Raw genomic sequence first — 12579 nt, 5'->3', positions numbered from 1 at the left:
AGTCTACCCACTTTTAGTTTAAATCCATTACCCCTTGTCTTATTGCAATAGGCCCTGCTAAAAAGTTTGTCCCCATCTTTCTTACAAGCCCCCTCTAGCTACTGAAAGGCTGCAGTAAGATCTCCCTGGAGCCTTCTCTTCTCCAGGCTGAATAACTCTAGCTCTCTCAGCCTGTCTTCATCCCTCGACCTGCTGGCCACGATTTCTTTGATGCAGCCCAGGTTTCTCTCATGTGTGGATATTAAGATGTTCCAGCATCTACACTATGCCCTGGGGCAGCGGCGGTGAAAGGGCACTTAAAGGACAAGGAAGTAGGGAGAACAGGACCAACATGAAAGAGGCATTTGTAAAAGACAGTCAAAACGGAAAAAGGGAACAGAGTAAAAAGGGCACAGAAAAAATCTCCAGTTTTCTAAGGAATGAGAAGGAGGGATTAACTATCACTTAATTACCAGAATTTTGCCAGTAATCAAAAGGCACTTTGATTTGAAACTTTTATTTGAAAGTGTTCAATTGTGTATACGTGCATGTGTGAAAGGAGTATCTTTTCATATTGAACCAAGATATCCAACTTTTTGCTTTTATTCGGAGATCGGTTTTAGGAGTGTATGTGTGTATGTTGAGTACTGACTGAGTTCTTATAAAATGTTTTTAAATAAAAAAAATTTTAAGCAAGAGCACCAATTGTAGATGTTTACTATTAAAACTTTCTTTGTAGGTTATTGCATTTAAGAATGAACATTGAAGACAAGCTGGGAGGATTATTTCTTAAATGTGGTGGCATAGACCAGATGCAGTCATCCAGGTCTATGGTAGGGATGGGTGCGGTATCTGACCAGTCTGGAGTATCGGGAGAACGGCAAGAGGCAGTGCTTCAAGATCGGACTATGGCGCACCAAGAAATTCTTGCAACAGACGAAGTGTTACAGGAAAGTGAACTTCGACAGCAGGAGATGATTTCACATGATGAACTCATGGTCCATGAGGAGACGGTAAAAAATGATGATGACATGGATACGCAAGATAGACTTCCTCAAGGGCTGCAGTATGCTGTTAATGTCCCTGTAAGCAATTTCTTTGTGAAATATTGGAGAAATTACTAGGAAGCTTGATGTGGTAGTCTAATTCTACTCTGGCAAGAATCTATTAATTGCTTGTTTGGATTTTGATTATCAAAATATTTATGAATGGATGCTATTTATGAAAATGTCATTTGCCTCTGGCTATGGATAATTTTTTCCAATTAAGTATAATCTTTAAGTATCTGTTTTATAAATATTTTATAAGCAGGCTGTTACCATAGAATTAACGTGTTAAAATGTGCTCTTTTAAATATATTTAATGTTCAAGGGTAACTAGAAACCAGAATAAATAGCGTTATTAAAAGGTGCATACTGTTTATGCTGGTCATAGTACTATTTAGTTTCTTTTGCTATAGGAAGCATCTTGTATGTTTTCAAAGTATGCGGACGCTTAGCAATTGCATTCACACTGCAGGTTGGACTGTGACACTTCATACATGACCATAAATATGCCCCTCCTCAGTATCTCATAGAAGGTGTGCCTCAGCTTTCCCAGAGAGAATATAGATGACTTCCTTTTTGAAAACATCTGTCTGTAATGCAGCACATCATCACTGTTACCCTTCCAACATAAAGGATAACTACCAGGACTTTAAAAGTAGATAGCCTTATATACAAAGAATAATCCTTAGAAAGGTAGCATTGTTAAAACACTACTCTGTTAGCTGTAGATCAGGTGATTCAGGAGTTAGAAAAATGTAAGACTATCATGCTCTATTATACATCAGATTATTTTTTGGAAAAAGCTTCAGTAGCACTATTCTTGTTTTCTTAAAAAATACTTCTGTCTTAAATATATAATAAACTATTCCGTTAAATCTTGCATTGACAACACACGGACTAAAGTAAAATAGGTGTGAAAAACTGAATGGTTTTACAGATGGAAGTGATTTTAATACAAGAACTGATCTCAAAATCACCACAGGTCAGAAGGAAAAAAGACTTTGGGAGATGAATGAAAGGATACATCAAAATGTCACTGAAGAAATTAACTATGCCCTTTTTATTTAACATACTTACTATTCCTTTCACTTAAATTTCTGAAAGAATGAAGCCACAAGATAATTCCCTTAGAAAAACGTTTTCTGTTTCAGCAGTTTGTCATCTTCTAAAATTGAAAAATTGCTTTTCTGTAGTGAGAACCTTACCTGAAACTGGCACTTGGTATCTTAACAGATCAGTGTAAAGCAAGAAATTACCTTTACTGATGCATCTGAACAACAGAAACGAGACAAAAAACAAATACGAGAGCCAGTAGATTTGCAGAAAAAGAAGAAAAGAAAACAGCGTTCACCAGCAAAAGTAAGATATTGATTTGGCAAAACCAAGATTAAAAGAACCTGAAGATTTGGTTGACTATGACTAATTTCATTAGCATTTGAAGTAGTTAGGCTGGAAATTGTTTGTTTGCTCAGTAAAGATGCAGTTCTGAGGTTCACCAGAGACCCAAAACAAAACCTGATATAACAGTGTTTTTCTTTGAACTCTTTAGCAACATGAACCCTTGACATATTTTAACATCTGTCGCTCCAGGCAGTTCTCTCTCCAAATTTTTTTTTTTAAATTATGAGTCAGTAGCTTTGTAGACGATTTATAAATCATTGCTCTGTATCTATCTAATAATAGTTGTGCTTTTCTGTGAGCCTGATAATTTTATATGCTTCATGCATAGTAGTGAAAAGTTTTTAAAAAGAAATCTAAAATGGTAGTTTTGAAAATTCTAAAAAGTTTACTAATATAAAATAATTTACCAGTAGGGAATATTCCTGTGGTCATAATCATCTTCATATATGTATTTATTTATATCAAGATTCTTACCATAGCTGCTGGTTTGTTACTTCAAAATTTGTTTTGTAGATCCATTCATGAAGAGTATGTATCCCTGTATGTCTGAAAACAATTTTCTTCTATTGAGACGCACTTCAGATAAAACCAGAATCATTTCACCTCATGAGGTAGCAGTGTTATATCTTCTAGTACTTCCCCAAATCAGTATTAATCTTTAGACTTAAAATAGAACATATACAGGCTGCTCTGATAGGCAAAAATCAATTATATACGATCACACAGCAGCATTAAAATAAGCCTACTCTGAAATCAACCCAGACTGTATATACACCGAAGGGAAACCTACCTCAACACCAAGAAAAACTCCAAAACCTCCCTTTTGTTGGCCTGGGAGTGGGACCCCTTGGTCCTCCTCAAAGCACTGTCAAATTCGGTTGCATCCTTGGAAAGTTGAGAAATTGTTTCAGATTGGGTGTGGAAGCAAGTTCCAAATCCTTTGCATCAAGATACTTCTCGCTTTGATAGAAAAAGGAGATCTAGGTTGGGTACCTCCACAGATCACTTCCATGGAAACATGGCAAGATAGGAGAGGCATGTGTCCCCCTTTCTACAGACATCTACTTGCATGCTTCCTTTTTATCTCCCAATCCGTCAGTGTTAGTCTTTGGAGATGACAAAAGATTGAAAAATGATCAGGAGAATCATTAAACAGGTTCTTTTCCAGTCTCTCTTCCCCTTTTGTCAAACTTGTCAGAGTAGAAAGGCAGAAAGAAGCTGAAGGGCTGACATAGGTGAGAGCCTACTGCAGGTTAACTTAGTATTCCCAGAGTAACAGCATTGATTTTTCCATCCAAACTGCAGCTGGGACTTTTACAAATGGAAGTCAATTAACATTCTTTAAATTTAATTTTATATTAATGTAGTCATCATATAAATAAAAAGTCAATAGCTTTTATGAATCCTGGCTCCTTTTCCCTCTTCCATGCACACAAACACATGTGCACACACATACACACACACTCATGCGCACACACACATGCACAAGCTTTTTTGTTGCTTTTATAAGGAAAACTGCATTGACAAAGTTAGCTTTCTTCATTTAAGAGGTAGTACGATGAATGGATGCAGTAGAAGAGCCCAGGTTTAGGATAACTGTGAAATTAACTGTATTTTCTGGACAGTTATTTTAAAATTTCAATATGCTCTATGAAAAACATTTCATAACATGTATTTAAATTTATTTTAAATAACCAGTCAGTGTTTCATTAGCTGTATGTTGTTACAGAACAGAGTTTTTATAATTGTCTGTATCTGTGACTTACTGGAGCTGTAACATCCCAGTCTTACAAACGTATGAATGTGCTTGTCCTTCAGAGTGAATGCACAAGAATTTGTTAGCTCGAGACTTTCACTCTTGCCGAGTTGTGATGTAGCAGAATTAAAATTGTTTAAGTAGATCCTACAGTATTTGCTACTATTGCAGAGATACTATTTCAGTTATTGACTCTCTCTTTCTCATCACTGTCATTATCATAAAACCTTAAAACATCATAGCTAATCAAATTGCAGATGCGCTTCCCCAGCAGACTTTTATTTTTTGCTAATAACAAGGGACTAAACTGTTTTACTTAAGGTTACTTAAGCTTTTCTTTATAGTTGTGTTTCCAGTTAAGTAAGACTTTTGGAAATGTAATTTGTTTACTGGTTTTCATATTCTCTTGCCAGAGATAGTAGAGAGTTTGGGGTTTGTTTGGGGTTTTTGTCTTCCTTTTTGACAAATTAAGAGAAAAGCTGTGATGAGCCTTATTGAATAAGGTAGATGTGGTGCAATTTTTTTTCATTTAAGTTTTTTCAACGTTATATGAGAATAGCGGCTTTGTTTGACAGCAAAGCAATTGAATGTGGCAAGTTGAATTCGTCACAGAGATGCTCTAATATGTATATTGAGTGAGCGATATTTTATTGAGTGAAAAACTTGAAAGGGGAGAAGAATAATACTATTTTCTTGGTTGTTTGACTTTGGGGTTTCGGTTTTTAAAATATAATTTTGTCTCCAAGACTACTGGTATTATGTAGATATAGATAATTTGTATGACTATTCTGGATAAGTTTTAATGCCTTTTAGCAAACATTAACGATCGTGATTTGAAAAAAAGAATATAACTTTTTACTTTTGCTTTAAAATATGATTATCCGTGGTTCAGTGCCCAGAGGTGGTTTGGTTACTTTGCATCCTTTCCAACAGACGGACAAAGTAAACAGTAGCATATAAAGTGACTCAGCTGTGAATAGGGGAGCTCTAAGCTGATTTTCCATGAGCTGCTTTTGTCTCCGTCCTGTTGAAATACCTCTTAATACACAACGAGACACAAGTTGGATTGGACTGCAATTGGAAATGTATACTAAAAGCCTAACACATAGCTTTGTAGAAATTAGCATTGTTTTACCTGAAATATTTAAATTTTCTGCATCGAAAAAGATTAATGGTTTTTTTTTTTTGTAGTTAATAAGACATCTTTAGAGGGTAGTGTGAGAACAAATTTTACTCTTTTTAAAATAGATCCTTACAATAAATGAGGATGGATCACTTGGTCTGAAAACCCACAAATCTCATGTTTGTGAGCATTGCAATGCTGCCTTTAGAACCAACTACCATTTACAGAGACATGTCTTCATTCATACAGGTACTGCTTGACTTCAAATTTGTCTTTTCTACTATATAAAGAGTTGTTTACTTATGTTAAAAATGTTTTCAGCTCTATGCGAATTTCAGTTTTAAGAGTGTAGCTAACTTGGCATCTAAGCTTAGAGATTCCATGCACCAAAGTGTCAAAAGAATACCAGGGGAAAAAAAAAAAATCAACATATGTTTAATAAACTGAAGACCTAACTGTTTACAAGGTTTCTTTTCTTTCTTTATCAGAAAGTAATGGGTTGACTTGTAGCCTAAATGCCAAAATTGACCCCTTTGTAAAATGTGCTTCGGCTGCTTATTTGCCTGATGAGGTATCTCTCTGGTTCGGAGAACTGAAAAAGGTACTTACCATTATAATAGCTTGCCAGTATCCTGAATGCAGTCTTATGCCAGCATCGTGATTGATCTTGTTCATGAGGAAATTACAGCCATTTCAGATCACTCTTCCGTGCTAGTCTTAATGTGACTCATAGGATCATGGAAAGTATTCTGCAGTTCATATACTTAGTAAGGCTAATGTTTTTTGATATTAGAGTATTTTTGGAATTCGCTCAGATGCTGGTTTTTTTAATAGACATTTTAATATTCCTCAAAAGTAGTTATCAGAAACAACAGTGTGTAGTTATTAACTTATGGATGTGGAATTATATTGTTCAAGGTGAAAAACCATTTCAGTGCAGTCAGTGCGACATGCGTTTCATACAGAAGTACCTGCTACAGAGGCATGAGAAGATTCATACTGGTGAGTATAGTGCCTTGAGTATCTTTCCTGGCGTGCTTAAAAACTGTTTCCCCACTCAGGCAAGGTTTCTGATAAGAAGTATGCAGCCTAAAACCCTGTTGTAGTTTGTTTTAACTTAACAGATGTTATAAAACTTTAAAAAATAAATTAGTTTTGTACTTTCAACTTGCTCCACTTTTCTTTGGCTGTAAAGTGAGTATAAACTCTAGTAAGCAAATCTGAAAGTAGTATTCTGTAAATAACCCCAGAGTACCAAATCCTGAAGTTTGTGCATTCATAGAAGTCAAGGTTTGTTAAGCAGTTCTATCTTCTGTTGTATCAAGTTACTTCAGACAATGGGGACTTCCAAATTACATTTTAGTAGATTTATTTATTTATTTTGGAATTTGATGGAAAAGTGCCAGGACTAAAATGGCCAAAATGCCTAACCCCAAAGGTATTAGTATCAGCTTTACTTTTCACTTTTTTTTTTTTTTGAAAGGTTTAATTCAGAACTGTTCTAAAAATAAGAGCCTTAGTTTAAAAATATGCAATATAGGTCAAATAAGGACCAAAGTTTTAAGCCAAAGAGAGTTAAAGTTTATACATGTTTATTTTTTAATCTTCTTGCACCGCACAAAACCACATTCTTTAACAGGTTTGGCTTCATTGGGTTTTTGGCATTTTGGTGCATGGCCTTTCAATCCCTCTTTAAATATTTTGTAATATGGTCCCTTTGGACTAGATGCCAATTTCTCAGCCTCTTTTTTAGAAAAGCAGAGCTGGTGAATGTGCACAGTGTTTCTTGGCTGTAGCATTTAAATGGATATGAAAGCTACTAACACGCAGTGCAGTGTGTGCATGTGTAAGAGTTGAGAGGGAGGAAAAAACCTCTGCAAAATGCATTTTCAGAGCAGTGTACAGGGAGTTACATGCACAAATGCCCTGTTGTTTATGGGATTTTTGTATCCTGGGTTGCCATGAGTCCAGACTAAGTACGTTTCCTTCAGCCAGTCAGCCACAGAAGAGTCCTCCATTCTTCTGTCCAGTGTCTTTGTTCTGCTCCTAGTCTTTCCTCTGGCTCTGAATTGGTGAACCATGTTGCCTTCACTTTGTGTAGATACTATTCTTGAAAAGAATGCTCATTCACTCTCTTCCATCTATCAGCTCACCCCCCCCCCAAAAGCAAAAATTTAAGTGCAGTCTTCACATTTTTCAGAATTTTTTTTTTTTTTTTTTTTTTTTAAATGAGGATTATTCCATGTACATGGCTTTGAAAATGAGAGTCTGGGCAATATAACACCTAACTGCAAATATTTTATAAGTGGATTTAATTATCTTTTAAAATTCAACTTCTAGCTCTAATGAGAATTCTGTGATTGTAAGCTTTGGAGGGAGGGTGTGGTGGTGGTGGGGTTGCAGGGTTTTTTACTAGCTCTTACATACACTAGTCTTTGTTTAGCAGAGGAAAAACTGCCATTTAACAAATTAACCATATTCTTATCTGACTTTTTTAGATAACTGTTTTCCTCCTTTCCTCAGCATCCTGAGGTAGTTTGGTTGTTTCTCAGAAAATTGAAGGTGGTGTTTCTTTTTAAATCGTTGAATTACAGGTGTTTTCCTAGGTGACAACTAGTAGATGGTTAGGAGAAAACATGTAAGACCCAGCTTCCAGGAACGGAAAAAACTTTTTTTGAAGTCCATTTAGTTAGCAGGTTTTTGACTACTGCTTAATTTTTGGCTTGGCCCAGTTATAGTATAGCTAATTGATAGTCTATATACCTGCCTGTGCTTTCACTTCTGTATGACAATATTCGCTACTGGGCTTTAGCTGTTTGTGTAGCATTACTCTGTTGTTCAGGACTGCATAACTGAACCCACCCAGAAAAGCTGAATTTTCAGCTTGCTTCTCTCACCGGAAGGTGAACAGTGAGTCTGTGTTTCACTTTGATGGAAGTAAAGTAAAGCTCTCTTTGTGTTATTCATACTCTTTAAAAAAATATTCTTTACATTTACTCTATATTATTTATTTAAATTTATTCTATAAATTTAATATTGTATTTTTTTTCTTTTTATTTTGCATTTTTATCTCTCTGACCACTTTTGGCACCAGCTTTTGTATAGTGTTCGAAACACTAATGAAGAACAGGATGTTTCTTACCTTTCAAAGGTGTTTATCAATTTTTCCAGTTTATTTTAAGCCACTTGAAGACAGTGGTAACACTTAGAAGCCCCATTTTATGCCTGTTACAAGACCCTGAATTTACAGGTGCTCCAGCTAGTTCCACTGTGATTTGAATTCAGTTCGCTGAACCACTCTTTCAAATGAAATGTTATGGAGGAGTTAGGAAGCAATCAATGAACAGCCTTATTCTGTGTAAATAATTAAATAGTTGCATCTAAAAGCAGACATTGCATTAATACCAAATTCACTTACTAGAAATAATTGTATGTAGAAGAGGGCAGCAGCGCTAGAGCCCTGCTGCTAAACTTGTCGCTTGCCATTTCAATTGTAAGAGAGGGAAGAGTCTTGGTACACAAATATTTTCATATTTTGAGTTTAGTAGGCTCACAAAGATGCTGAATGGGTTTTTTTTCCAGAAATGTCTGCTTTCTTTTAGCTCAGCGATGTTTCTATACACCTTACCCACTCACGCATTCTTGTGTCCTAATTCTGTAACCCACCCTACTTTCCATTGTAAACACAAAAAAATGAGATTACATTTTTAAAAAAATAAAGCAACATTGGGGCTAACAATTCCAGCGCCTTATTATTCAGTCATGCTGCTTTTTTATTGCCTTCTTTGGTATTTTATAGTTTGTATTTTGTCTGGTTAGATTTTATAATGCCCGAGGGTTTATAATTGTTACAGCCTTCACACACATAATATTTGTATTATACTTTATAAATGGTTCTTATTGCTCAGTTTTAATAGATTTCCAACACAGACACAAAACATAGGCTGTTTTCCTAAATAATGCATATAATTATTGTATTGTATTTTTAAACTTTGCTTTTTTTAAAATCTTTTTTCTACATCTGATTCTTTCCCACTCCTCAAGCCATTTCAGAAATATGTGTCCTGGATTCTCCCTACATTAGCAAAGGGTTATTATTAATGATCTCCTCCATTTGTGATGGATCCTGTTTGAAAAGTACAACAAAAATTTCAGAAGGCATCTGAAGTTCCAGGCTTCTGCTAGGAAGAAATTATTATAGGAAGCATATCTTCATATTAATTTTTAATCTTTTTCTAATACTATCTTCCTTATGAAGATTAAAGCAAGAATTAAGTATAGCATCAGTTTCATAAAGTGTTTCTTAATCTTACTTCCAGAATGTTCTGGAATTCTACTGGAAAGTATTATTTTCTGAGTTGTACTGAGTAATTTAAGGGCAGTGTCCCCAAACCTTTCTTCCTGTTGAGGCATGGCCAGCAATGCCTTCATATGTATTTTCAAAGTCTCCAGAATAGCTGGTGGTGGTAATACCCTACAACAAAAAACCTCAGGAGCCCTGTTTGGCCCTATTTTAGCCTTCAAAAGGGAATAGATAGCTGGGAGAGCCTCCTGTCGGTAAATAGCCACCTTGAGCAGACAAATGTTAAGGAACTCTGTGACCGTTCACGTACAGGAATGGGTGTAAGGTGGAAGGTAAGTGGATCAGCGAAGCGTTCTGCATTTGAGCCTTCCTGGGATAGCAGGATAGCTCCTTAGGGGGCTCTTCAAAGCTAGAACAGGACTGAGCTGTCTTGCTTCTCTGACTTGGTTTGGCTGCTGTAAGGCTTAGGATAGTTTTTATCCCAAACAGCTGCTCCTTTCTCTAAAAAAGTTTCAGATGTGAAAGTAAACTTCCCAACAATGTAGGGAGAGTTGTTCAAAGGGGCGACTTAAAAGGAACACAAAGTAGAACAGTGGAGCAAAGGGAAAGAAAACAGCAAGTAACAAGGATTAAGTAGTTGTCTTTGGGAATGGAAGGGTTCCTGTGTATTAAACTAGAACAACAAGACCTAAACCTCTTACCTCATTTTCTTTAAAAGTGGCGGCAGGGATTGGAATTTGATTCAGAAAGTCTCAACAGGCTTGGTGCAAGTAAAACACCATAGTGGTAGGGGTGCCTAACAAATGAAGAAACTGGAGTTTGAAAGTTAAGAAATAGGCCAGAGAAGAGGATTTGCTTAGAGACAGTACGAGAGAGGATTATATGATAGGTGTTATAATTCATGAAGGATGCTGAAAAAACCAAAATTTTGTGGTGGTTATTAATAAGCAAGAAACAGTAAAAGTTAGTCTCTGACTAAATGTGAAAGAAGAGTTAGGATGCTGAGGTTGTAAGCCTGTAGAAGAAAAACTGATGGAAGCTGAGAGATCTTAGGAGAGGAGATAATTTGGTTTAAGAGAGAATAAATTGGAATAATTTAATCCAAGAAAGGGATTGGCTGAGAAGCCACATGGAGAGGTAAGAATTAATAATTGGAAATAGGGCATAGGCTTACAAAGAAGGAGATTTAGAAATTGTTTAGAATTGAGATGGTTGAAATTCTGGGCATTAATGATCCAACTAGGAGCAAATGTGTGGGTGATACAGATATTTTCCATTCTAGTTTCTATAGTCACTGGCATCTTATTTTAAGGTACCATATTTCCATTTGTAGAAGGATATGGCTCAATATCTGTATTCTAAATGGAAAATATGTACTCTAACAACATTTAATAGTAAAATAAAATAAATTAACATTTTAATAATTACCTATTAGTAATAATTTAATGAAATTAGTTAATAAAATAATTTTAAAGAATAAAACTAACTCATAAAAATAGAAATAGTCTGCATATTTTTGGAAACAAAAGATAGATGGTTTATATCCCAAAAATCAGTGCAGTACAGTATCCAGAATGAAAAGGATGTTGACAGATGCTGCCAAGACAATCCCTGAACTCTATGTCAATTCAAAAGTTTTCATAGTAAATATTATGGGGAAAGATGACTGTTGTTCACGGTGAGTTCTAGTAAATAACAGTGAACTTTTGTAAAAGCAAACCTAACTTTTCAGTGCATTTTGAATTTTTAGGTTTTGTCAGAGAAACCTAGAAAATAAAATTATCAGAGGGAAGATGTAAGGCAAAGTTAAAAGAAATACAGAGTTACTAGATGTTCTGAAAGGATCATTGCAGGGCTTCTTTGTAAGGAAATATAAGGGGACAACTGAAGATGAATTCAGGGCAATGAATATTGTCTGAACAAATATTTCATGAAAGTAAAAATCCAAAACAGCCAAACAGAAAAACCTGTGAGTTTGCCAGTGTCAGTTCAGCTACAGAAGTTTCTTGTTTTCAGCTTAATTTTTAAAATAAAATATTTTTATATACTTAACTATTAAAAAACCCACCTAAAATAAAACAAATAAATTTGGGTTCCAGCCAAAAGTTTAGAATTTTTTTCAGACCAGTTATAAATACAGATTAGGGGAAAAAATAATATGGAAAATGCAGAATACCCTACCAAAATTTAAATTAAAAGCTTGGAAATGCCTAATTCTTTTCTAGAAGGGATGGGTTTGAGTTAAATGAGTTGGTGAGAGAATTGAGGCATTTTTATATAATCTCCTGCCCTAAAAGTAAATTATATAGCAGCAGTTCAGGAAGGCTATCTTTGTATTTCTTCTTTTTTTAGGTTTAAGACAGATATCTGCACCTACATTAGAAAGAGGGGGAGAGAATCTGGTTTTAAAGGTTTTTAGTATAAAAGCTTATAATAATTTTGAAGCATCAGTTACTGAGTCCTGGGAAAATAGTGATGTGAGCAAGCCCTATGTTATTTTTCAATAGCAACAGACTAAGTCTTCTTCTTTATTACTTCTAATAGAGAATGTAGTATTTGACCTGGTAATTGTATGGAAGAACATGGATTTATTTTTTTAGATTAATATTGCTATGTGTTTTTTATCAGGTGAGAAGCCATTTCGTTGTGATGAGTGTGGTATGAGGTTTATTCAGAAATATCACATGGAAAGGCACAAAAGAACTCACAGTGGAGAGAAGCCTTACCAGTGTGAATATTGTTTGCAGGTAAGATGGCTTAGTGAAATCTTTTGCAATTAAAAACCAAAAAACCAGTCAATTCCCAAGTAGTGCAGATAGGACTTTCTCATGGTGTTTTAGTCATGTGTGTACAAATAAATATATAAAGCATGCTTTTTCTGTTAAGGCAGGCGGTCTTGGTGCACCAGTGGAGCAGTCACAACTGTCTGCTCTTGATTTTGTTGATTACATACTGTTGTTTGACAATTCAT

The 12579-nt window shown here is 35.3% G+C and overlaps 1 protein-coding gene across 2 annotated transcripts in view; it reads left to right on the top strand.

Moving 5' to 3' along the window:
* The window catches only part of ZNF148 (zinc finger protein 148), a 42782-nt gene that overhangs the window by 23047 nt on the left and 7156 nt on the right, over positions 1-12579 (top strand). Inside the window, exons 2-6 of one of the 2 annotated variants that reach the window (XM_075757110.1) lie at positions 719-1064; positions 2259-2384; positions 5431-5554; positions 6224-6307; positions 12237-12355. In XM_075757110.1, the coding sequence (XP_075613225.1) occupies positions 735-1064; positions 2259-2384; positions 5431-5554; positions 6224-6307; positions 12237-12355 (783 nt within the window). In that variant the 5' untranslated portion in view covers positions 719-734. The remainder of the gene's footprint in view (positions 1-718; positions 1065-2258; positions 2385-5430; positions 5555-6223; positions 6308-12236; positions 12356-12579) is intronic. The other variant, XM_075757111.1, reaches the window with a different exon arrangement.

This window comes from Balearica regulorum, chromosome 6 (genome assembly GCF_011004875.1).
Source record: "Balearica regulorum gibbericeps isolate bBalReg1 chromosome 6, bBalReg1.pri, whole genome shotgun sequence".
Lineage (NCBI taxonomy): Eukaryota > Metazoa > Chordata > Aves > Gruiformes > Gruidae > Balearica > Balearica regulorum.
Note: the sequence above shows the minus strand (reverse complement) of the source record. Positions and strands in the feature narration are given on the sequence as shown.